At 40.4% G+C, this 27,670-nt stretch overlaps 1 protein-coding gene across 25 annotated transcripts in view; it reads left to right on the plus strand.

The window, feature by feature from the left end:
* FOXP1 (forkhead box P1) overlaps positions 1 to 27,670 on the plus strand; it is a 625,482-nt gene that overhangs the window by 539,014 nt on the left and 58,798 nt on the right. For all 25 annotated transcript variants that reach the window (XM_070777108.1, XM_070777107.1, XM_070777099.1 and 22 more), the window contains one exon: positions 3,085 to 3,289. In XM_070777108.1, the coding sequence (XP_070633209.1) occupies positions 3,085 to 3,289 (205 nt within the window). The remainder of the gene's footprint in view (positions 1 to 3,084; positions 3,290 to 27,670) is intronic.

Raw genomic sequence — 27,670 nt, forward strand, 5'->3', positions numbered from 1 at the left:
ATGTACTCACCATGATTCTTTTACAGCCCTGCACGGTCTTGGCTAAGTTGCCTTAAACGTGCATGTAAATATCACAGTATTGGAACAGACAGAGTAATATTTTGAAGACTCTTTTTTTTCCCCTGGAGGTTTTAGGTTATGAAACGAAAGGACCTTTTTTTTTTTTTTTTTTGTAAAATGTTTTTAGGGCTGTTGGAGGGCCTTCTCCCTGTTTTGTATTATTAGCATGTCTATTTTTCCCCTGATGGCTTTAATGATATCATCTTCCTTAGCACCTGTAATTCCATAAAGAAATATACTTTTAATATCATTCTGAGTTTTTAATTTTTTTAAATATAAACTACTGTTGGAAGAAAATTGCATGTCTGCTGATGTACCTGTTAATGGATTTGTTTAACTTGGGACTATTATTCCTACCTACCATTTTGGAAAAAATGCATGCTTTCTGGACATTTGATGTCCCCTTAGTCTGATGAGTGACTAGCTTACCTTTTATCTGTCTTAATTCTATCATGAGATCTCGGTTGTCAAATAACAGCATCCTTTGGTAGATACTATTCACTGAAATAACAGTTTAACATCACTAACAAGGTGTAACATTGATGGAAGAGACCGATTTGACTGCCTTTCTGTGAGTCTTATGCGAGTGTTCTTCACCGTAATTATCACATTGAAATTTGACCCAGAAGGATACCTCGTTGTCAGTCAGTGAGTTACTATTTTATTTACCATTTCTCCCTGTGCACGAAGAAACTGATTTGCTAGCCCATTGGACTAGAAGGAGAGGAGAGAGACATTAATGTGCATTGTGGGCCTAATAAGTATAACAGGGCATTTCTCTTTGTCTTTATTTGCTGGATAAACAGCTTAGTTTTGAAACAGCTTCCAAGTGCTGCTTCTATCAGAGGGAAAGTGTTAACACAGTGGTTAGAAGCCCACCTCCTATGCACCTTGATCCAGAAATCAATTAGTTTGAATTGAAAAACTAGGCGGCTTGTTCTTTTTGTGTGTATTTACTCCCCAGAAAGTAAAACTGGATGTTGACTTGTAGGGCTTTATGTCAGTGTGCCATCATCCACAGACAAGCCTATTCACTATTGTTTCAATTGAATAAACAGTGATCCGAGGGTCAGCCATCTTCCCAGGTAATTGCTGGTGTGCAGACATCAGTGGCGGCCTGTTAGCTACCAACCCACCCTGCACATCACCTCACTAGGTGTTGGAAAAAAATAGCTGAGATGCAGCAGAACTGGACACAGGATTGTGTGGTGACCTTTCCCTTTGTTTAATTTGCCTCCGAGGTTTAATTTCAGGGGACAAGTAATAATTGAATATGCCTAATAACTAAATGCTCATTTGGGACAAAATCCATCAAAATATAATTGGCATTTGATTTTTATGAAGGAAGAAGAAAACTGACTTGGCTGTCGACGCATTCGAAGAATATCTGACCACTTAATGTATCATTTGAGGCCTCTTTTATAATATATATTAATTGCAGAGACTCAAGCGTTTGAACATTTTCTTGGAGAACCGTTAGGAGAGACCAACTGTTTTTGTTAACGCTCCTCTCAGAAAGGCGGGGAAGGTTATTGGTCTGCTGTGCAATAATTTACTCCTCTTTGATATGCAAACGATCCACGGTGAATATAAAAAAATCCTATCAGACTCATTTCACAGTTCTTAACCACTCGGATTCTCTGGAGTCCATCGCCTCATTAGACCAGTGCTCTCCAATGCTAGCATAATTAAAATCTTTAACAGTTTAGCAAAGTAAAGATGTTTGGCTGATCACGTTGAGATGATTATCTATCCATTGTATTCTAAATGACAAAAATAAATTAAATTTAGACCTTGGCATTTTTTATTATGTGTTTCAAATGAATATAATGCACACAGCCTTCTTTTTAAATTCAGTACCTTAGGTTTGGTCAGAAACGTGCCTGTTTCAGTTCCTGCTATATAGTTAGAAAATGGCAGGCTTGCTAGGAGAGCTCGGTTCCAGTTCATTGAGACAATGAACTGAGATCCAGACGTCCAGTTCTAATGTGCATTGCCTTGTGATGTCAGGGGTGGTGATTTCTTCCAAGTTGTCCTCCTAGGTGGTGGTTGTCAGTTGCCATTCAGACTATGTTTCTTCTGTGCGTGTATGCACTGGAATATGCCTTGAGGTCAGATTTGGAAATCCTGGGCTGTAGAGGCATGCTGCCAGCATAAAGGCTTCGTGCCCACAATAGTGAGATTGACATACTGATTGAATCTCTTCTTGGGAGGAAAAAAACAAGGTGACTCTTCCTGCCCAAGACTCACGTCCATTGTGACCCCCTTAAAGAGCAAGAGAACTTTACTGCTCCAAGTTTCTTTCATGTTTTCATTTCATTCTGCAATGGTTCATTAGCATGGATCTAAGAAATGACAGTAATAATAGTGTTACTTGTATAAAAAGTTATACAGTTTTTCAGTAGACACATCCATCAATTAAGCATGTGGTACAAGAAACCAAAATTAATGAGGAAGATAGGTGTGTTAATGAAATAATCATAGTATAATCAATTTGACTGTTAAAAGTTGAAAAGCATTTCAGGAAGACGATATGAATTCATAATTTATGTCTAAAAGTGATTAATAAAAACTATATTTAATAACAAAGCTATTTGTCATCATTTAAGACTTAAGCACAAAAATTATTCATTTTGTGGTTCATGTTGTCATAATAGTAGAGTTGAACAAATTTATTTTGAGCCCTTCTTTGTGTCTAAAAATACAGTAACATCTATCTACATTTTTTTTAACCCCAGCGGTCTAGAAACAACAGTTTGGATGGAGGCATACAGTCTTTGCGAAAAATAGCTGTGTTCTGAATCCTTTTCATGGGATTCTTTTATGTGTGATGAGGGCACTTCAGGTGGAGGACCCATTCCTTCCTACCGTATTTGCCTTAGTTGAGAGGGAAGGAAAAAAAACTGCATGCACCAAAAAACCCCTAACACTAGGCTTTGTTTACTGACTCTTTGATTTAATTACTGTTTGAAGAGGACGGAATTAGCTGTTAATTGATTTAATTATCCAATTTGTTTGTTTCAGGCATGATTCCAACAGAACTGCAGCAGCTCTGGAAAGAAGTGACAAGTGCTCATACGACAGAAGAAACCACGGGCAACAATCACAGCAGTTTGGATCTGACCACGACATGTGTCTCTTCCTCTGCACCTTCCAAGACCTCCTTAATAATGAACCCACATGCCTCTACCAATGGACAGCTGTCAGTCCACACTCCCAAAAGGGAAAGGTAGGAACGCAAATCTGAGATGTGTCCGAAGCTGGCTGTAAGGCGGAGGGGTGGGTGGCCTCTCCTCGCCGTATCTATCTCGGTGATCCCTAATTGGATCCATGTGACTGGAGTGTGCGTATAATTACTTAAGAATGTATTCAGTGTGGTGTGGGTGTGAAGCATCTAATTATTGTCACCTTTTCAACGTGGAATTAGCACTTACATAGATGGAACCTGAGCTTAGGAACCCAGGCAGTCTTTCGATCTCTCTTTTGGATGAGGTGGGCTTCCAGGCCTCCTCTTTCTGCCATGTGTCCACTGCATACAAGGTGCTTTCCTTGTCTTCACGTGCTTTCTAAGGAAATAGCAGTGTCTACTGTAGGCTGTGTTGAATTACAGTTTGAGCAAAGATAAAATGTACACTACTCTGCAGTTCCCTCCCTGAAGGCGGGGGGCCCATCTGTTTCACCGTTGTGTCCCCAAAGCGTTCAGGTTTTTTTTTTTTTTTTTTTTCTCAATAGACTGTCAGTGAAGGTTTGCAGGATGGACTGATGGAATGGGTCCACATATACGCACACACAGGCATACAGAACCACTTTATCCAGGTCATGGTCTATATGGTAGCATTGACTCAATTTCCGTATTCCTGTTTCGAAGTTAACACTTGATATTTTTAAATTGCCCTGAGCTTCACTTGGATGTTAGTTGAAGCTGAGGTATTTTGAGAGATCCAAAATACATCATGTGAACAGACAGTGCTAATAAAAGGAAGCTGTGAATCCATATTATTATACCTTAGCACCCAGAAACAATACTACTATTCAGTGCTTTTTCAAAATAGAAAATACATATATAAAACTTTTTTTTTTTGATGTATTTTTAACCTGTTTCCTATGTAGCTCGTATGCAGAGTGTCCACGCACAGAAGAAAAGAAACCCTAAAAGTCATAGGTGATAGCAAATGTCATTTCCATTCAGAAAAACCAAATTTTTTTTTTTATAAAGGGACCAAGTGAAAGATTTTTTAATTATCTTCTTCACTTAAGCAAGTACACATATAATCTCATATATTTCTTAAAATGTTGAACATGAAGCCCACTGATTTAATTAGATATATATCTTTATACCAGCAGTGCTTGATCCATTTAGAGCTTAGTAATCACAGAAAATAGTACCTGAATATTTATGTATGTGTTGGTGTGTGTGTATCATGTTCAAACCCAAACACCATGAGAGGTTTCTGGAGATGAAATTATATATGTTTTAGCCAAAGCTTGCAGCTGTCCTTCTGACATCACTTTGGAGTTTCTGTGGCAGACACAGCAGAACTAAAAGCTGCTTTTAACTTACTGGTTTAGAGGAGCTTGAAAAATAGAATGGTTGACAGTAAAAATTAGTTTGGAAACATTGGACCAAATGTGACTTTTTTTGTTTCCAGTGAGGATAGGTTTGTATGTCTAGAGACCAGTCTTAGCTCTTGCTGTATAAGGTCTTAGAATGCTTTGTAATTAAAAAAAAAAAACAAAACGCTAGACCTTAGATAGCTTTTAAAGAAAAGGTTCTAGGTTGTCGTCCTTTGCTCCACTTGCTTTTGGTGTCCTGAGGTTGATGCTGTCCATTTACAGCAACATCTTTATCCATAGGTAGCAAAGGGGGCCATACAGGGAAAAACGCCAGCTGATGCACTTGGAGCATTGATTGTAATCTCGTCGGCTGTTGTGGCGCCTGCACAGATGTCCTGGGACATAGAAGTTTCTCCCTGTTTAGATGCAGTGTGCTCAGTTTCATTCTAAAAGGTTATATACGTGGGGTCAGGTAGTAGATTAGCAAGGAGGCAAATAGAGAAGAATAGCCCTTTTCATGTCTTAAGGTGCATTTGAAAGTAAATGGATCTCAGAGACAGTCTAATTCCAGGAGAATAAGTTGGTTGGATTTCTCGTTTTATGGTCCTTATGTGTCTGCACAAAAGTTGGGCTTAATCTTCATTGTACTACCTGCCAGCATTAGAATAAGGATCAGGAAAGAATTCAGATTTCATTGAGCATTAATCTGGATGTAAAAACAGGCTGACTTCTCCAACTGTACATGCAAAGAAGAAGCAACTATGAAATTATATGCTACTACTTAATCTCTGGGACCTCTGAGTTTATATCATGTGGTAGGTTCCTAGAAATGGCTGGACTGGATCAAATTCTAATCACATTTTAACTGAAAGTGACAAATAAGAGAGATGAGCAGAGCACCTTAAGTTAAAGATAAGTCAAAAAGTTACAAACTTACAGAACTGATCACTACAAATTGAATTATTATTCAGCTTTGTGTATAAGGACTTAATAATGAGTATTTTATGGTTTTACCATCTGATGGTTTACTTTAAAATCCCATGGGGGATATTGCTATTTAAATAGTGGGAAATGGTTTTTTATAAAAGTTATCCCTCTCACAATTCATCTCCCTTACACAGTGAGTTGTCATTTGTCTCAGGAGTCCCTTTGAGAAGTTCATCCCTTACTCACCAGGAGCATTTGTGAAATGTATCTCATTTGAAGCTCTCCCTTGGTTTCTACATAATATTCCCCACCCCCAGTGCTGCTCCTGGAGCTGTGTCTTGGGGTACCGGCTTTAAGAATTCTTTCTGAAAGGAGTTGGGAGTACTCCGTGTGGAAATTCATAGGGCCCAAGGTAGCATTGTGAGAGTTGTGGTTTGCTTTTCAAAGTCGGGATTTCCATGCCATGTGGAAGGCTCCTCCCCCCGCCGCCTGCCCCCGTGCATCCTTCGGGCTCCCGTGAGCAGCCACCGCTGCAGCAGCTCTGGGGTTTGGTGAGCTGCAATCTGTTAAGGAGATAAATAATGTGCTTGGCACGACACTCCTACTCTCCTCTTTAATTTGTCTTACACAAGGAAAATTATAATTAAATCATTCAGGGTAAACCCTTGAGTGTAGAGAAGGGAAGAAAAAAAAACACACACACACTTTGGTAAAGATTGCCAGTAGAAACCCACTTCCCTGTTGTGCGGGGTAGAGACATGTATCAATATTCAGCATCATTAGGGGAGGAGCGGCCCATGTGATTTGTGAGGCGGATGCCAGCGCTCAAATCAAGGCTTGTTAAGATCCTGTCCCAGTGCGATCACGGACCTTCCGCATCATTAGAATTCAGCACAGGCACTGCACTCCGTGCTTTGATTTTCTTCCGAGAATTCAATAATGTTTATTGTGCTGATTATATATATATGAATTCATTGGTGCAGTAGACATACCTGTGTTGTCAGGCCTGAGAGAAGTGTGGTGGGGATGAAGTTCAGGCAGGATCTAAACAGCTGCAGAGCAAGGCAGGCACATCCTCTTACTGTCATTTCATTCCGCAGGACCAGGGCGTCCTGACTTCTTTGGTAAATAGACAAAACTTCGACCTGGGATACCTGTAAACACAAAGATATTATCTCGTTTTTCTCAACCGTCTGACTATCTCGCTTTAAGAAATTGCGAGTTTTGGTGTGGGTAAACAAAATCAACGCCATGCAAATGAAACATTTATTAAAATGCTAAATTTAGTAAAGCCCTTTGAGCTTCCTGGATCAAAGCAGCTATGTAAATACAAATAGCAATTACTACTTAAGTAATTGCCTGAATTAAAATTCTAAATATCACATTATATTATGATGCGCTAGGGAAGGGGAAGAAAACTCACGTTTAATCTTTTTTGTCCCTGTGCCAAGCAACTGGCTAAACTTGCCTTTGGAGTGACGTCTCATTTTAGCCACGTGACCACTGGGAAGCAGCAGGGTTTGTTATACCCATTTTCCAGATGAGGAAGTTGATTCATTAAGATTAAATAAGTGACCTAGGGTCATAGAACTGGTTAGTCTCATAGTTGAGACGCAGATTCAAGGCTCTCTTTTAGTTTGTAAAACTGGACTTAAGAGATTCCATTCAGCACAGAAGTGAATACTTAATTATGATAAGTTAAAGTCAGTGCTCCTAAAGGAAATTTTAAGTTGGATTTAAATTCACTTCAACAGTGTATTGGCTTACCTTCTGTGTGCACATCAGTATATTTAAAGGGAAATCCCAGAGTTTCCTGTGTAAGGTAGACAAGTAGTTCCTGGGCTTCTCTTAAAGGGAGGGCAGGTAGGGAGGATTTGCAAAATATAAATCATTTACAGTCTGAAACAGCACATAAAGAGCAAAAATGGACCCCATGCAGGATTTGCACACAGGCAAATGTAAAACAAGGCGCGCTCTTCTTTAACTGTATCCTGACTTTCCTTCCTGCCTTATAAATCTTGGGCTTCCTCATTGAACATCATCTGGTCTCTATTCTGCTTCAGCTGTCCTTCTGTAGTCCGTATCAGAGATGGCCCTTCTCTCTGATCCTTCCCAGCTTTTTGCTTTTAGTTCAACCACCATTAGTAGATGTTTTATAACTCAAATATGTCTCAGATGCATAGCCCTTCTAAATATTTGTTCCAGGGTTTCCTTAAACGTTCGGTGAAACGTTTCTTTAAACTCCTGAGAGATCCTGGGTTGTGCAGCCTCTTCTGTGATTGAAGCTGCTGTCACAGCCTCAGGTGACCCAGGTCGAGGAACCTCTCTCTTTCTGAGGCCTGACCTGCCTTCTGTCCTCAGGAGATACCTTCCTTTTCCTTCTCATTCATTGACACAGCCCCGTGTATTTCAGTTGCTCGCAGTTTCCACGCTTCTCAGCTGGCAGCCACCTTCAAATAGCCCCTGAAGGTTTTTGCTTGGCTCATGGACTTCCAGACACTTTCGCTTGATACAAAGTCTCTGTTTTCGATTTGTGGCCTTTTGACATATTGCCGTGGATCTGACTATATAACAATAACATTTATGTTGACTGGCCCCTCTGTTTTCAAAAGGCAAGGAACTCTGAGTTGTAGACATGCCTGGTGTTTCGTTTCTCTTTTCTTTTTTTTAAACTAAATTCTCTGATGATGAATAAATAGTTGTGCTCTTGGTTTCCTCGCTAACATTCTAGAAGCTTGCTTTCAGAACTCTTCCGGTTACACAAGCCTTTAACTTTTTGCATATTTTCATATTCATATTTAGGGCCTCTGGAGCCAGACATTTAAACAGTAAGCTCTAGCTCCCATGACTCTGAATAGCTCTTCCTCATGTCGACTTTTTTTTTTTTTTTAGTACTTTGAAAATCAAGTAATTTCTTTCATATTTCGTTTCATTTGAAGCACTTAAACAAACTAGTAGCTCCAGATCTTCCCTCCTCATTAGATTGTCTTGGTGAATCTGCAGTCAGATTGTCCCAAATTGTCTTCAGAAGTGTTAGGCTACTTTTTGCCCATGTGTCTTGAGGCATCTGATATTACAGAGGTCAGCGATTTATGACCTACCAGCCAAATCTGGCCAGCTGCTTATTTTGTAAATAAAGTTTTATTGGAACAGTGAGGCTTGTTCATTGATATGTAGTCCGTGGCTGTTTTCACACACTACAATGGCCGGCTTGAGTAGTCACAGCAAAAAGCATATGGCCCACCAAGAGTGAAATATTTACCATCTGGCCATTTACAGAAAAAGCTGGCCAACTCCAACATTACCCATTGAACCAGCGTTTCTCAGATTTCCCGATGATAACGTTACAGGTGTTTGTTAAAGCATACATCTTCCTAGGCCTGAAGATTTGGATTCCACTGGTGTGAGATGGGGTACGGGAGTTTCTTTGTCATACCTACCCTAAATTCTTAGGCTTCCCTGGTGGTGGTTCCTTGGTAAATAATCACCTGCCAATGTAGGAGATGCAGGGTTTGATTCCTGGGGCAGGAAGATCCCCTAGAGAAGGAAATGGCAACCCACTCCGGTATTCTTGCCTGGAGAATCCCACGGACAGAGGAGCCTGGTGGGCCACAGCCCATGGGTCACAAAAGAGTCAGACACAAGTAAGTGACTAAAGAACAGCAAACAACAACAAAAGCCCTAAATTCTTACTACTCAGAGGCTGTAGACCTGCAACTTTGGTATCATGTGGGAGCTCATTAGAAATGCAGGGTCTCAGGCCCTATCCTGGCCCTCCTGAGTCAGGGTCTGCATTTTCACCCAGTCCCAGGGTCAAATGCAGTCCTTGACATGCCCATTCAGGTTTGAGAAACAGCGTAGGTAGCATGCTCAGTTGACCTGGGTTTTGACACTGCTGGAAAGGACAGTTTTTCATCCAGATTTTGATGACTCTCCCAGACATCTTCAGTCCACTGAACGAGTGGCTTGCCATTCTTGTATGAGCCAAGAGAGTACAGATACTGCTACTGCTAGAAAGAATCAGAAACTAGCATATGATGGTGATGCTCAGGCAGCTGTCATTTATTGGGTATTACTTTGTGCCCGTCACAGTGCATAAAGGACTTGACAAAGGCTTTGATCTTGATTTTTCCCATTTTACCCTCACAATAGCCCTGTGGGTTACTGTCCTCTTGTACAGATGATGTTGTTGGGAATGTATAACTCGCATGAGTCACACAGCTAGTTAGGGACCAGGTAGGAACTGGAACTAGGGTGTCACCAAGTCTCAGGTCCTCCCAGTGGCAGCCACATTCTGGTGGTTCCCGGGTGGGCTGCTCATCAGAGCCACCTGAACTGCACCCCAGACTCTGGGTTACAGCCTCCGGGGGATACAGTTTGGGGATCAGGGTCAGGCCATAACCTTCCAAGATGGTAGCCTGGGACCAGCCTGTCTATTGGGCAGTAATTAGAGAGAAGTCCCCCATCTTTCTCTACAGCCCATTCTTCTCCCCTACCAAATCTTTTTGCACAGATGGAAGGCAGGGGTGACAAGGACACAGGTGACAAGCAGTGGAGACTGTAGAAAGCAGGCTGAGCATGTCCTGTCAGGTGTGGTAAGGGACGAGAAAGAGGCAAGGGTGCAGCTGTCTGCTGAGGCCTAAATTACAGGCACTGCTTTCTGCTCCAGAGCCAGCTCTTGGCAGCATCAGCCGTACCATGTCTGTCTGCCTGTTTAAGGCAAAACTGGCCCTGCTTATGTCCGAAAGAAGCTCCTGGGGACTTATTAACTTTTTTGTGCACCAAAGCACTGCTGGGTGTTTGGCGACCGTCACATTTAGAAGAACTGCGATCATTTTGTCTCTCTGCTTGAAACCAGTTGTTCCTGGGTTTTAGAAATAGAAGGAAAACTTTTCTTAGGGTGGTGTAGCCTGATGCTGTGTCATCTCCTGTCATTCCACACATTCAGGAAGGACAAGGAGAGAAAACCTTTAACATTGTGGCACATCCTGGGAGACTGGTTTATGGATTTTCTTAACTATTCACTTTGTGGGGTGATGAAAAGAAAAACACTCAGCCATTATTTTCAAATGGCTGTTGTGTCTTATCTCAATAAAATACCTTTTACCCTAACACACCATCATTAGAACCTTTTTTCTATTTATTGTGTTTAAATGATACATACTTTCCCATAAAATGACATCATGGGTCTGGAGAGTCAGGTTTGTTTTATAAGTTTCTCTGAGATTCAGTTGATTTTTAATTTTTTTTTTCCTTTGGGCGATGGCATAATATGAATCTCAACCGTGGGCAGTTTCTGTCCAACATGCCAGGTTTCTCACACAAAATCAATTTTGAACCCCTGTTTTCTCTCACTGTGGAAGTTAGTCATTGTTTTCTGATGAGCTGTTCTTGCTGATAAGAGGTTTTTTTCACCTGGTGCCTTGGTTGGCTCTCAGTTGTTTCATAGTTGCTTGCACTTGTGTGGAAGCACCTGACATGCATTAGCTTTCTTAGCATTCACTCCACACCAGGGGTGCAAAGGGAACCGTCCAGCAGGAAGGGGTGCGGACTCGCCTTCGGGTGGCTCTGATGCATAGCCTGTTGCACTAGGTTTGTCTTTTTACCTGTAAAAACGGCTGGTTGAAATGCACTCTTTACCACTTGGATTAAATGAATAGAAACTTTTCTTTGGTGCATATGGATCCATCTGCAAGTAGAAAGGGAGACCAAGGGTCGACAGAAGACCATGTGGCTTGGAAAACTCCTAGTGGGGGTTCTTGCTTAAATGACAACCAAGAGTCCAGTGTTTTGTTTTTTTCTGTTTGTTTTGGTTTGCATTTTGTAACTTAAAGATTTTGTTTGTGTGTGTGTGTGTGTGTGTGACGTGGACCATTTTTTAAGTCTGTATTGCATTTGTTACAATATTGCTTCTGTTTTATGTTTTGATTTTTTGGCTGCAAGACATGTGGGATCTTAGCTTCCCAACCAGGGATAGAATGTGCACACCCTGCCTTGGAGGGTGAAGTCTTAACCCCTGGCCCACCAGGGAGATTTTTAAGCCAGCTGGTGTTGGGGCCCAGTGAGCAAGAATCTGTGAAGGAGACTTGAAAGCAAGGCTCGCCCTTTTTCAAGGTTCACCAAGACGCTGCTTTGCGCCAGGGCCACCTGGCAGCCTGGCGCTCAGCTCTTTCCAGGGAGGCAGTGCTGTGTGGCCTGGCCGGCTGGGCGATGCAAATGAGCAGGTCGGGCATGTCGAGCTGTCCCCACTTTCTTTATCCCACCCCCACCCCGCTCTGTGATCAGTCAGGGCCTAAGTATATTATAAAGTATATTCTCCTCATTAAAACAATAGTGGAAGCTCACAAAGGGAAACTGTTAATATGTGTTCCAGCTTGTCATTTCTGCCTGTGTGAATAAAGCAGATAACCGTTCCTCTGGGAAACTATTTCGGGAATTGAGCAACAGATACGCTAGCCAGAGAATTCTCCTAACTGTAATTTTCCTTTTTCTGTGTACTCAAAAATAACATCCTGCTGGGCTCCTCTGTGCCTCTGCACAGACACAGCACAATTGCCGCAGCCCAGGTGGTGGTAATACGGGACAGTCCCCCGGGCACGTGCCGCCCAGAGTTGTACAGCTTGTTCAGTGTCTTCGTCCATATGGCGGTGTGTCCCATTCACAGAAAGACACAGGGCTGTGACTGGTAGGTCCCGTGGTCAATGTAGTGTGAAGAGAAGCCCTCAGCTCATAGTGGCCTCTGTGGTACAGTTTGTTTAATGGCAAATCTGTGTTCTCAAGTGCACACACCACACACACTCACACTCAGCCAAGAAATTCCAGAACAGCCCTTCCTTGCCGATTACCTCCTCACTTAACCTTCCTCCTCTTATTTTTTAGAAGCAAATGGTTAACCCAGAGGGCATAATTCAGGTGCATGAAACATACCTGTTTCATAAAATGTCGTGCACATACATTCCTTTATAGGTGGTTGTTCGTGGGTGAACTCAATTTGAGGATAGCATGCTTGTCCTAGACTTGGTCTGTAAACTCTGCAGCTTTCTTCTTCTCTCTTTTTGCATTTTCATTTGTGAGAACTTACTTTTATTGTACCGTTTGGGTTGTTGGACTAATGGCTTTGGTTCTTATGGTCTCAAAAAAAGGAAAGGGAAAAGGAAAAGCTAATCATTATCAGTCTTAGAAATCTGAGAATAAAACATTCCCCAGAGGTGTCAGAACTGAAAAGGGGGAGCCGAGAAAACAGAAATTTCCCAGTGAAGAAGGTGAAAAATAGTCACATTTTAAAAAGCACTTTGGAAAATTTACCCGAAGGCAAAAGCTTCTCCATTTATATACCCAAATTTTGTTCCGCTTTTGTGTAACTATTTGTATTCTTGTTTGGTAAACAAACAGACCTCATAGCAACTGTAGCTGATGATATTTATACTACCTGTAAGACTTCCCTAAACAAATAGACATAGTTTTATGACCTTCAAATTTTATTCCTTTTATAGTCTTCAAGGAAATCAGTCTAAGGGCAAGTTAATATTTCTTTCCTTTCTTTTTTCTTTTCTCTTTCTTCTCTTTTTTAAATTTGTCACTCTCTATCTTTGAAGGATCTGCTCTGTGTGTGTATTTTACAGCTTGGCTGTGAATGTTGAGTTTGAAGGTATATTATGGCAAAAGGAAAGAGAAATCTAAAGTGTTTGTGTAAATGATGTGGTATTTGCTTTCAAGAGGGGCCATTTTAATCCCCTGGTGGAATTTCTGGTTATACATCCAAAAGGCTAAAAAACTCCAGTGCCGTGATTACTTATAGATCTTCGAATTGGACAGGCATCTCTAGTTATGTCTCTCCTTTTTATATCTAAAATATTGATGGAAACATTCTGGTATATATGAGCCCCTATATCCAACTTACATTTTTCCATATGAGTCATATTTAAGACAAGAACAAGATGTCTCCATGTTAAAGATCAGTGTGAGAAATAAATGGCAGTTTACTTTAATTAGAAAAAAAAATTGACACCAAGAGCTGGAATAATCCAGTAGTGTTTGAATAAATTAGAGGATTGTACAGGGAGAAATAAAAAGAAACTTAACAAGGATAAATGGGGAAGTTTTGTCCAAAGTTCAACCAAAAAAGCGTGCCTTTGCAGGACAGAAGTCACCAGACAGTACTGAGGCGGATCCGTTTGTTCTGCAAAACTTCACACAAGCTCTGACCCAAGTGTCCTTGGCTTTGAGAGGTAAAACCTGACCTTGACAGTCTGACCTGATGGAGCTGGCATTGCAGGAGAAGAGAAGTAGAACAGACACATAATCGTGCAATGAAAAGACAGAATTAAGTTCCAGGGGAAAAAATGAAGCTGCAAAGGAGTAAGAGTGGGGCTAAGGTCACTGTTTGAATACATGGGTCTGGCGAAGTCTCTCTAAGGAAATAACCCTTGATCAGACAGGGACAAGCCCTCTAGGCAGAGGACACAGCAAAAGCAAAGCTCCTGAGGCAGGAGCAGCAAGAGAACATGCTTTGCTGGACTGTGGCTCTTACCTCGATCAGTGCGGGGGCAGCTTTGTTGTTCAGTGATTGGGAGTGTGGACTCTGAAACCAGATGGCCTGCATTCCAGGACAGGCAGTCTACTCCATGTACTTCATCGTGATGTGCCTCGATGTGCCCGCTGCAAAATAGGTACACTACCTTACCTGGCCTTGTCGATGAAATGCGTTTGTGCGCATTTTAGTCTCTGGCGCATAGGCAGTCCTCCATGAACATTAAGTGTTTTTAATGATTTAATTAATTAAAGACTAATGAATATGGTTGTTTTTTAAGGCCATTTGTTTGTTCAAGCCACCTTTATTGAGCTTTTATTTACTAATTGTAGGTTCTGGAAATTAAGAGAAGACTTGAACATACTTCTTTCCCTTAAGGAGCTCACAGCCTAGAGAGAGAAAGGCAGAGACAGACATTTGCCAACACAGCATAATAAATGCAATGATACAAATATAGGCAAACTGAGATAGAGTGTATGGCTAGTTAAACGTGAGTGCTGGTGGTAGATTGTTGTGGCTATATTCCATCCCCACGTTTGCATCAGGTGAACTTTTTGGGTGCAGGGAACTCTAGGATGTTTCCGTATCCCTTGCCAGTTGCCACGACTCAATCACCTAGCACAGTCAGGCTGGCACGGCGTCATTGCTGAGCCTGAATGTTCAGAATATAGTGAATTTATGAAACGTTGACGATCAGGAACCCATTAGTAGTTGTTGCTACGTGTTGGCCATAGATACTATAGGAGTAACAGGTTAGCCTTTGTTGATACTTACGGTGTTCCAGACAAGACAGAAAATTTGAATTTCTGGTCAGAGTGATTCTCAGTCATTAGCTTGCATCAGAATCATCTGGAGGACTGGCTGAACTGCAGAATGCTGAACCCTAGTCCTGCTGTTTCTGATTCAGTACTGGGAGTGGGGCCTTAGAATTTGCATCTCTGACAAGTTCCCAAGAACCATACTTAGGGAAACACTGCCATAGAACATGCCAACTGCTGTTCTGATGCCATGGCATTCTTGCCTTCTGCAAATCTTAAGTGACAGAGGAGGGAGCTTGGTAACTATTATTCACTATTGAAGACAGTCTGGGTCCAAGTGCCAAGACTTAACATTTCAAAGAGAAAAAATTCTAAAGACTTTGACCCAATATAAACTATTTTATGGAGCAAATTTATTTTTAAAAATTACTAATGTTGGTCTTTAAATCACTTGTAAGTACTCTGGGTTTGTCTTTCTAAACTTTATTCATTTTATGCCTGAAATTGCTTTTTGAGCTTTAGTTTTGCTTACCCTGTTCCTTTTAGCATTGAGCTCCTATTGATACTCTTAAGTCCCAGATCAAGTATTACAGAATTGTATGTTCCAGTCATCTGTTCAGTTCTCTCTCTTGCTCCTCAGCTGGGGGATTGGGCAGACCTTTTCTAGAGAGATTGAGAGCTTAGTTATAGTCTACACCAATCGACTCCAAATGTGTCTGATCAGTCACCCCATCAATATTAAAACTTTTGAGTGTGCACTTCTACTAAAAAAGTAAAAGTGTTAGTCAGTCATGTCTGACTCTTTGAGACCCTGTTGACTATAGCCCACGAGGATCATCTGTCCATGGAATTCTCCAGGCAAGATTACTGAAGTGGGTAGCCATTCTCCAGGGGATCTTCCCAACCCAGGGATCAAACCGAGGTCTCCCGCATTGCCTGCAGATTCTTTACCTTCTGAGCATATTAAAGATACTTTTAATCAATTGCATGCCTAACATAGTACCTATAGTATAAAAATTTTAAAGTATGAGAAATATATACACACATGCATACAATTATCTATTCATACAAAAGTTCTAATATCATCTTAACGCATGATACAGAAATGGTAATATAATCTTAGCCCCCTCCCATGACTCTTCTTAGGAATCTAAGTTTATAGACTGTGATCTAAGAACTCAACATGATGCTTAGACACAAAGTAAGTGTTTCATAGAACATGCTGAGGAACTTCCCTGGTGGTCTGGGGAAGCGATAAAGACAGTGAGTGCTTCCACTGAAGCGACTTAGCAGCAGCAGCTTCCACTGCAAGCGGTGAAGGTTCCATCTCTAGTTGGGGAACTGAGATCCTACGTGCTGTGTGGCTCAGCCAAAAAAAACAACAACAAAAACATACTGAATTAAGAGCAATGAAGAGTTTAATCCAGTGACCATTAATGAAGCATCTTATACTACTGAGAAATAAAAGGAATGCTGTAAAGTAGGAAGTGATTCTTGGAGAACATAAAATGCAGTGCCTAATGGCTTTTAGCCATTTTATTTCTCCAGCTCCCTTTCTCATTGAATCACCTCTGCTTTCTCATCTAACCCTCAGATACTTCAGTTACATGACTCCTCTGATTCTGGAATATGCTTGTGCTGACTTCCACAGCGTGTCAGGGGCAGGGATTAAATGAGAAGAATTAGGATTGGAACTTTTATTTATGTTCTTTGGCTTTCTGGGTCTCCTTGTTTCCTCTAACATATGCACAAGGTTCCACACAGACCTTGTGACTCACCAGTGCAAACACTTGCACGGACATAATGCGCATGCCTGCCTAATGGTGTTAATATCTTTTGGATTAGTGGTCCCTATGTCTGTATTGACACAGTTGCTCACAGCCCCTCTTTGGAAAGCATTCTGTTTTCTTAACGAGATCCCAGTGTTAATACTGCCAGTGGGAAACTCTCACTTACAACCTTGGGATAACGGTTGCCCTTATGGGTGTCAGAAGCAAAAGCTGGACCTCTGCCTCTTCTTGTCCTTTTCCTTTATTTATCCCTTCACTCGTCACCACGCAAACACAGGCATTCAGCCTTTGTCACCACCCGCCCTGTGTTTGTGATTGATCGGAACACGCCGGCCCAGTCTCTGATACTCAGGCTCTCCTCCTCTGCTCTTTTGTCTTGCTATGCCCTTGCTTCTGAAATCAAGATTGTGCGTTTGCCCAGTGTAGCTGAAAAGGGACATGGAGGTGATGGTGGAAAAGTATCTGCCAAACTTAGGACCTGTCAGCATGGCACCAGACCTCGGATTCTTACCATTTGGTAAAGCAGCTCGTGACAAGTCACATCCACAGCCTGCACAGAGGATGCCCCCCAGTCCTGAAGGGTAGGATCTAGTCCTCGAAGCAGCTGACACACTGCACTGTGCTCTTGCGGCTTTTGTGGGTCATGAAGGATAACTCTGAGGCTCTTCTTTCCTATTGAAAACTCAAAGAGACTTACCAGTGGGTCACTGTTGACTCAGGAAGTAAGTCCAGTTACAGACTGCCTTTCCTTGAGGGCTGCTTCATGCACTTTGATTTTCCCAAAGTTTCGTCATTTCAGTATGTGCCCCGCTGTGATGTGGTTTGAAAGTTCTGCTTAGCTGACTGTTATTTATATTATGTTCTTTAAATCGAGTCATTTTTAATGTAAATAAAATAAGCCTCATCCTAAGAAACAGTATCTGTGAAACCAGGAGTTGGAGAGAAGAGATATCTTTTTGTCTAATACAAATTAAATTTGCTCGTTTTTAGCAATGTGCATTCTTGTTCTTCCTGGCGTTGTGTGGGCTATCGTTGAACGCACACATCTCATCTGTTGGGATATTTTGGTAGGACTTCTCTGTTATTACTGAGGAGAGAACCTTGACTGAACATGGTACTATGCCAAGTGGATGGAAATCCTGCTTTCATGATATATCCTGGTTTCCTACTTACTTAAAATATACATCCTCTCGTCCCAGGTTCAGGGATACCGCGATGGCTTGGGATTGTTGTCAAACCCAGATTCAACAGTTTACTCCAGGGTTCTCCTGATAGATAGAGTACCTGGTAAACACTGTTCACTGGCCAAATGACTCAACAGACCAGAGCTAATGTAACACTGGAAATGACCTTTTCCTGGTGCTAACTTCAGTCTTAACCTGTTTTATTATATTAAAAAAAAAAAAAACTTGCATGTAATTCTTAACTTTGGGCCAGCAAAAGTTTTTGTGAGTTTGTACCTGTTGCTTGGTGAGGTTGACCAGTGTCCCCCTTTCCAGAACTACCCATCTGCAGTTGGCATTTCAACCGACAGTTAATAGAGAGGAGATCTCATGAGTATTTCTGGAAGCATGATCACTTTTAGGACAGATTCAGAACAGGGAATTCTCTGGATCCTTAGCACTCAAGTTGTGGTCCAGGCTATCACACAGGAACGTGTATTATCTTGGGTCCCCTCCCAGAGTTACTGAATCAAAATCTGCATGTTAAAAAGATATCCAGGCAGTTTACATCTGTGATAGAATTTGAGAAGCATTACTCTGTGATTAGCCCTGGAAAAAAGGAAAGAGTGTGTATCCTTACCTGTAGACCCAGTTTTAATCCTTTCATCCCAGGTGACAAGTCTTTGAGTCATTCTCTTGCCATCTTCAACTTTTGCCATACCTGCATATATGTGTTTTTATTTTTTTTTCTTAAAATCGATGAAGTTAAATGGGTTTTATAAAAAGTTATCACTGAGAAGTCACAAATCTGATATATTAGTCTTTTTTTTTCCTAGTACACAGAAGCATAAACCCTTACCTACAAAAGTGAGGGTATTTGTATATCACTCTAACTCATCTAAGTCACTATGTTAGTAGGCCATTCCCTGAGGACCATTGCAGAAAGGTGACCCATATTTCTTTCAAGATAATTTGTATTTCCAGAAAAAAAAAAAACCCAGATGTAAATAGTCAATAGCTTGTGTTTCAGATGTGAAGTTAGTTAAGGTAGACTTCACTTCTCGAGGCACAATATTGAGAGCAGATAATAACAATAATCTCCATCATTGTTTAAAAGCACAAATCTGGCACTTAATAGACTAATTCACAGTCACTCCAATTTCAAGTTTTCCTCATGAATATCATATCACAAGGGAATGTGAAATCCTCTAATTAAACATGTTCTGAAAAGCAGCAGAAAATTGAGATGATGAGCGTTGTGGGAAAGGAGAGTCAGGGACTCACTGCGTGGGAGAGTGAAAGAGAGAGAAGCGTCTGTGTCTCCCAGTTTGGAGAGCGTTCCCATCTTTTTGTGCTCTAGAGCTGGCCCTTTAATGGGCTTTAATAAAACACCATTCTCTTTGATGATAGAACTGATTGCCAGCTTGCTTTCGGAAACCTGATTAATAAACACCTAAGGATGATATATTTCTGAAATGATTAAAAATCCAAAACTTAAGGCAGTGTGCTCTAAATGCACTGCCTGAATCTTGTCCCATCTCTTCAGAAGCAGTCCATCTGCTTCTTGAAGTGTCCTCAGTGAAAGCTAAAGGACAAAGGTCATTTTCACAAAGGCACCAGGAAAACAGATACAATGCTAGAGTCACCCTTTTCCCTGTTCCCACATACCGTTTTCCCTTTCCTAAACAGATGAAAACCTCCCTCCCCACCTCCCAACCCCCACCACCCCCCAGCACACACACTATAGTATAACACATGAAGAGACTGGACCTGTCCTCTTATTTACTACAAGAGTGTAGGATTTGACTTCTGGCTGATTTTGAGGCATTATTCCCTAGTATGAAAAATACTCAAAATAATAGACTCCAAGATGGAAAATTGTCCTCAGTATGTCAGTAATCATTTCTTTTGCTATTGTGAAATCTACATTACTTTTTTTTTAATTGGTCATCCATGATCAAATTCCCAGAGAAGGCGATGGCACCCCACTCCAGTACTCTTGCCTGGAAAGTCTCAAGGGTGGAGGAGCCTGGTAGGCTGCAGTCCATGGGGTCGCGAAGAGTCAGACACGACTGAGTGACTTCACTTTCACTTTTCACTTTGATGCATTGGAGAAGGAAATGGCAACCCACTCCAGTGTTCTTGCCTGCAGAATCCCAGGGACAGGGGAGCCTGGTGGGCTGCCGTCTATGGGGTCACACAGAGTTGGACATGACTGAAGCGACTTAGCAGCATGATCAAATTCCAAAGCCAGCTCACCCAGTTTGATATCGTTCAAGTTGACTTCCTGAATATTCACAAATATTTGATATCTGTTGTTGAAAATTAGTGTTAAAGCATCTGAGGTCTGATGCTGTTTTCAGGTATCACTTTATCATTCAAAATCAAATTTGGACTCCATATTCAGACTTAAGAAATTTGATGTTACTTCAAATCTCAATGAGTAGGATAGACTAGTAAAGTAGGGGGCAGGGAAATGTGATAAGAACCAAGAAGTCAAGAGAAAGAAAGAAAGTAGGATGGGTTTTGTGTAAGTTGTTAATTTAAAGCATGGTGGGAAAGAGGATGGTGGCCAGTGGGGAAAGGGAAGCGCCGAACAGCTTCTGAGTCAAAGGAGGTGGCCAAGGGGAGTGCATGTGCTTTTTGGTGTGTGTATTTGCAGGGCGTGGGGAATGCTTTAGAAAAAGGTAGCTTCCTGCTCTCCCTCAGAGGTAAGGACATAGCTATCATTTCTTTAACCAAATCTCATTCAGCAACTACTCCTTCTTCATTTTTTTTTCCAATTTATTTTATTGCTTATCAATAACAAGTTACACACCTTAACATGACACCATTTGTAAACAATGATATAATTTATAAGTATGTATAGATATATTTATAAATATATTTAATTGATAAATACATTCATGAATGTGTTTTTCTTTAAGAATTTAGTTTATATATAATTCAAAGTAATGTATATACAATAAAAATTTCATATAAATATATAATACATTGCATATAATGTTTACATAAATATCAATATGATGTGTATATTTATTATAATATATCCATATGTATTTATAAATTATATATTTCAAAGAATTTAATTTATAACCTCATAAAACAATACTTTTTCTGCCTAAGTATATTTTCAACAATTTTATATTTACCAAAGTGACATCATGAACATAAATGAACTTCATCATCTTATAAATGCTCCTCTTCTTTTCTACTCTTGAACTCAGAAGAGTAATAGTATAAATGAATCCCACAAAACAAAGTATTTTAGTTGCAAAAATGCTTCGATAGTGTTTTTGCTCACACCCCCTTTCATCTGCATAGCTAGTGAAAGTTTGGTGGAGGCCTTCCCCCTGGAGAAGCAACAGGGGCATCACTTGTGACTCCCTGTGGTTGTGACATGAGGAGTTGGAAGGCAGGACAGTTAAGTGACTTGCAAGGTTCCTGGTTTTTAGCACTTCTGTAATGAGGAACAAAGTCTTTATTCACCTGGTACCCATCGCTCCACATAGTGCTGGCCCTCAGGAAAAGGTTGTTACACTCCATTCATGTGTTGGGTGGAGAGATCCACAAAGTAGTACATTCTGAAATGATTTTTCAGCACACCACGGGATCAACAGAATCTGGAGAACAAAAGTCGTCCCTAGGCATTCGTTCCTCAAAATATTTGGTTGCTCGGGTTTTATTTTTATTAAAATTTATCTCCTTTCCCCGCTCCCCTCCCCCAGTCAGACTTCAAAAATTATACTAAAGTGATGTCAAAATTACTTTAAATTATGATCATAAATTCTTTTGAGAATGGAGATAATATATTTGGAAAAAAGAAAATCAGCAAAAGTGAAGCAACAAAAATATATATGTAAAGAAAACAAACTGTAATCTTTACACTTATGTTCATTTGGTTTTTGGCAAAAGTGCCAGCACAGCTCACTTGGGATAGAATAATCTTTTCATCAAACACTGCTGGGACAACATGCAAAAGTAACAAGTTCTATACCTGCCTCACATAAAACATAAAAATTAACTCAAACTCGCTTAAATGTGAGGGCTACAGCTCTTGGAAGAGAATACAGAAGAAGACTTAATTACTTTGAATCAGTCAGTGGTTTTTTAAATGGGACACTGCAAGCACAACAAGGAACTAAAGCGGGGAGAAAAAAGATTGGACTTCATCAAAATGTAAAACTTTCTTGCCTCAAAGCATACCACCAATAAACTGAAAAGACAGTCTATAAAATGGTCACCAGTGTTTGCAAATCTTGTATCTCATAATGGACTCGCATGCAGAAATATATACATGAGAAAGCTTGCAGCTCCAAAATAAAGAGAACCCAGTGTTTTTTGATAGGCAAAGGGTCTGAATCGACAGTCTCTAAAGAAGGTACACAAATGATCAATAAGCACATGAACAAATGATCAGAGTCCTCAACCTTGTTTTTTTTTTAATTGTCTTGGAGTGCAGTTGCTTTACAGTGTTGTGGTTCTGCTGCATAGCAAAGTGAATAGCTGTATGTTCGCATATATCCCCTCTCTTTTGGGTTTCCTTCCCATTTAAGTTACCACAGAGTGTTGAGTAGAGTTCCCTGTGCTGTATTAGTTACCTATTTTATATATAGTATCAGTAGTGCATATATGTCAATCCCAGTCTCTCAGTTCATCCCACTTCCCCTTCCCCTTCTGTATCCATATGTTTGTTTTCTGTGTCTGTTTCTATTTCTGCTTTGTAAATAAGGTCTATACTGTTCTTCTAGATCCTCATATATGAGTTAATAGGTAATATTTGTTTTTCTCTTTCTGACTTCACTGTCTATGACAGTCTCTAGGTCCATCCACATCTCCTTAAATGGCACAGTTTCATTCCTTTTTATGACAGTAATATTGTATATATCAGCATCATTAATCTTTAAACAAGCATAAATCAAAAGTACAGAAAGGTAACAATTTATATCTTCTGGAATGGCTATGGAAAAGACAGTTGGCAAGTATATTGGCAAGGATGTGGGCAGCTGCTTTGGAAACTAGGCAGGCAGTTTCTCAAAATGTTAAACATAGAGTTAGCACATGACCCAGCAGTTCTACTCCTAAATATACACCCCAGATTATTGAAAACGTATTCTCAAACAGGTACATGAATGTGAATTATAATATCACCACTATCACCACAGTAGCCACAATGTGGGGCCATCCCAAAGGTTAATCAGCAGATGAGTGGATAAACAAAATGTGTTCTGTACACACAGAGGAATAGTATTCAGTCATAAAAAAGGAAATGAAGCGCTGACACACGCCACAGTGTGGCCTTTCAAAACACCAAGATAAGTGAAAGAAGCCAGATACACAACACCACTTGCTACATGAGTCAGTTTATAGGAAATGTTCAGAATAGGCAAATCGCTAGAAACAGAAAGTTGATTAGTGATTGACAGGGACTAGGGCAGTGACTGCTAATGGGTACAATGTTTCTTTTTGGTGTGATATAAAATGTTCTAAAATTACATTCTGGTAATTCTTTGACAGCTCTGTGAATATTGCATTATATACTTTATATATGGCATTGCATTATGTACTTTATTTAGTAAGTTATATTTGGCTGCACCTCCAGTCTTGAGGGATCTTGGTTTCCCAGCCAGGAACTGAACCCACCCCTCACAGTGAAAGTGCCAAATCCTAACCACTGGAACCCAGGAGACTCCCTGAATTATGTACTTTCAGTGAGTTGTCTGGGATATGGACTGTGTTGTTCAGTAGCTCAGTCATGTCTAACTCTTTGCAACCCCATGGACTGCACCACACCAGGATTCCCTGTCCTTCACCATCTCCCGGAGCTTGCTCAAACTCCTGTCCATTGAGTTGGTGATGCCATCCAACCATCTCGTCCTCTGTCATCCCCTTCTCCTCCTGCCTTCTATCTTTTCCAGCATCAGTTTCATTGAGGGATATGAATATACCTCAGTAAAACTTAGAAAAATGTATTCCATCATTTTGAGCCATTAGAAAATGACTAACAGTCTTCTGGAACTTTATATGTCAAACAACATGCTAATGAAGTGAAATACAATTTATAATTTGGGGTTGATGGTGAGGGCAAAGGGGAGAAGTTATAAGCCCTAATGGGCACAGATGCAGACTTTTGTTGCAGGTGAATCAGAAATTGAGAAAAATAAAAGAAGACAAATTTGGAAATTTGGAAAAGGGGAAAAACAAACAGGGTGAAAGTTCATATACAGACATGAAAGTTAGCGTGCAGGAAAATTGACATTGAGGTACAGTGAGGTGTCTGCTTTTCTTTCTTCTTCTTATTTCTCATTGCAGTTTATTACAAGATACTGAGATATGCCCTGTGCTACACAGTAGGTCCTCGTCAATTATTTTATATATAGTGTGCGGACGTGTGACTCCCAAGCTCCTAATTTGTCGTTCCCCCTCGTTTCCCCCTTTAGTAACCGTAAGTTCTTTTTCTGTGTCTGTGAGTCTGTTTCTGTTTTGTAAACAAATTCATTTGTGTCATTTTTTAGATTCCACATATAAGTGATGCACAATTGTCTTTCTCTGTCTGACGTACTTCAGTTACTGTGCTAATCTTTGAGCACAGTATCCCTGTTGCTGCGCATGACATCATTTCAGTCTTCCACGGCTGAGTCGTGTTCCATTGCGTGTATGTACCGCGTCTTCTTTATCCTTTAACCTGTCAGTGGGTATTTAGGTTTCTGCAATGTCTTCACTCTTGTATTAATAAATAGTGCTGCTGTGAACATTGGGGTACATGTATCTTTTTGAATTAGAGTTTCCCTTGGATATATGCCCAGGAGTGTGATTGCTGGAACATATCTTAACTCTTATTTTCAACTTTGTAAGGAGCCGCCATACTGTTCTCCATAGTGGCTGTACCAGTTCACAACACACCAACAGTGTAGGAGGGTTCCCTTTTCTCTGAGGTTCTGTGTTTTTCCTCTCCTTCAAAGAGTCTTCTCTTGGTTACCACAGGGAAAATTAGCTTACAGGACTTAGAGCATAAAGACCACTAAAGTGTACAGACTGAAGTAAGAAGTTGTTCTTAGTTTTAGCAGTGATTCTAGTTCAAATTTTTGTTGAGTGGCGAACTTGAGAAGGTATTAGTGAGTCATCACAGGTGAAAAACCATACCAATATTTAAAATCTTATCAAAGGCCAAAGACAGTGTTGAAATTAAGGCTCTGGCTGGTATACTTTGACATAGTAAGAACAAATACCAAAACAAGTTTTAAATAAATGTCAGTGATGCCATTATATCATACTAATATAGAGCATATTTAATATTATGTAATATTAGAAATTGTTACATATTTTTGTGTAATTATACTTTTTGTGGCAAGTTGATTCTTTCTAACCTGAAATGTTGTCACTATTATTGCGTTAATAAATATATCTAGTTTTTACATACCAAGGATTATCAGAAGAAATTTAAATCACTTCTTTTTTTTTTTGACTGTGTACTATTTGTATTTTATACATTTGAAATAAAGCTAAATAATAGAAAGTGCCAGAATGCTGTTTTTTCGAGTCAGTTAGCATCATTCTGGTCCCAACCTTCAAGAATTTTTTTAAAGGGCAAATATTTATTGCCTGTATGTCCACACAGAAATTAAATAGAATAATATAATTATTGTCTATTCATTCACCAGTCCATCTAACATTAACTGAACCCACGTTATGTGCAAGGTACTGAGTAGGTAGAGATGAATTAGATGCAATCCCTGCCCCTAAAAATTTTCAACCTGGGAGTTCATAATAAGACATCATCTGTTAAACAATTGACCTTACACTTTTGAAGGTTAATTTTGGGGGAAGCATGTTTAGATCCCTTTAAAATCAAATATATCTATTTATTCATCCATTATTCAACACTTTATTCAGCATTTATTCAAAACCGATCTTGGCAGCTTTTCAGAAGTTATATACTTCTCACATCAGTGAGCTCCCCTTTGAACAGTTGATTTAAATGACTAAGTCACAGGCTTTATCTAACCATGTTGAGGTGGTCATTTTCCCACCAAGTTTCAGCATAAAAATGAAATTCTGAGTTAATTCAAGTTTAAAAATTCCCATGCTCGTTTATTAAACTTTATTTACTCATCTGAAAATATGGGTGTTGGATTAGATTACCACAAGATCACGTCTGGTCCTCCATATTCATGTGTGCGCGTGTGTGTGTGCATGTGTTTGCTCAGTTGTATCCGACTCCTTGCGACCCAGCCCGCCAGGCTCCTCTGTCCATGGGATTTTCCAGACAAGAATACTGGAGTGGCCATACTCTTATTTATTTATTTATTTTTTTTTTCAATTTCCTGTCTTGTTCCTTTTGGCATGCCCAAAAGGCAGTAAGAATAGAAACCGTTTCCACTTTTCTGGTGAAACAGAAAAACTCCCATTCAGGGGTACACCTGGTGAGGTCTGAGGGTGCTTCATCCAGAATGACTAAAGGCCAGAAGCAAGACCTAGTCACACAGACAGCACAGGTACCACATTTGCTTACACCAGCATCATTCTGGAGAGTGAGTCCCACATAGACAGCACTTGATTTTTTTCATACATATATATGTTTCTGTGTGGGCTTGTGTGGGTCTGTATATGTGTTTATACATATATTGAACAGTTGCACAGAAAAACATACCTGTCATGCACAAAATTTAAAACATCAAAAGATACAAATGATACAGTGAAAATTTCGTTTCTCTACTCCCCTCGTTACTCCCCTCATGCCCCAGAGGGAACAAGTATCGCAGTATTTCTTATGTGTCTTTCCAGAGAGGCTCTTCCCGGCACCGCTGCCAGTCTGTTCTTTTTCCTTGCAAAGCCAGGCGCTTTATTTCAGTCCGTTGTGTATGAGTTGAGAGAGTGGCACTGAGATGTGTGCACTGCCATGTGTGAAATGACAGCTAGTGGGAAGCTGCTGTGGAGCACAGGGAGCTCAGCTCTGTGCCCTGTGGTGATCTAGAGGAGTGGGATTAGGGGCAGCGGGGCTTAACCAGGGAGGGGATATATGTATACATATAGCTGATTCACGCTGTTGGACAGCAGGAACTGATACAATATTGTAAAGCAGGTGTATTCCAATAAAATATGAAGTGTTCACATAGGGAAAGCAAGTGACCGTGGGAGGGATAGCCCGTGTCCATGTTTGTAAACTAGTAATGCTTGAGAAAGAGAACACGGCCTTGCAGTGCGCCAGGGCACCTGCAGTGTTGACAAGGGTGGGGGTGTGCTAGGTGTGGGGTGAAGTTGGGGCAAAGTTGAGGAGCCAACACAGTATGAAGTGAACTTTTAGAAATAAGATCATGTAATGGTTTTGTGATAAAAATACAGTTTTAAGGTAGAGCACGTTTTCAAGAGGTCTGCTGTGTATGTAAATGTGTATGCGTGCCAGGAGTTGGCATTTCTCTTAGCCTTCAGATGTGAATGGTTACCCTTGTGAAGCTTCAGTGAGTTGTCATCTATCCTTCCTTTGATAAGGATATTCAGTTGAACCAAATGTACATTCTTAGAGGAGAGTAGTTTTTTAATTCAGATTACAAATAATTCAGGTTACAAGGGATGTTTTGGGGGGTAGGGAGTGGGAGTGGTAAAGTTACTAAATTATGTGCATTTTATTTCTAGTTGTAAATTCCTCTAGTGAAGACATGTTACTTTCTTTCACACTATAACTGAGAACCTTCTTGGCTTAACCCACAAAGCACTGATGAATAACCATTGGCAATTTGTAACTAGTGAGGTTAATTTTATATCTAAATTAGTTGAGTTTCTTCATTTCTAATCTAAAGAATCACACAAAGTAGGTACAATGACTAAGAATGTACTCAGCATGTAGCATTTCTCAAGAGCTACTTAATAAAGTATCTGTGGTCAGTGTTA

This window comes from Bos indicus, chromosome 22 (assembly GCF_029378745.1).
Source record: "Bos indicus isolate NIAB-ARS_2022 breed Sahiwal x Tharparkar chromosome 22, NIAB-ARS_B.indTharparkar_mat_pri_1.0, whole genome shotgun sequence".
In the NCBI taxonomy this organism is placed as follows: domain Eukaryota; kingdom Metazoa; phylum Chordata; class Mammalia; order Artiodactyla; family Bovidae; genus Bos; species Bos indicus.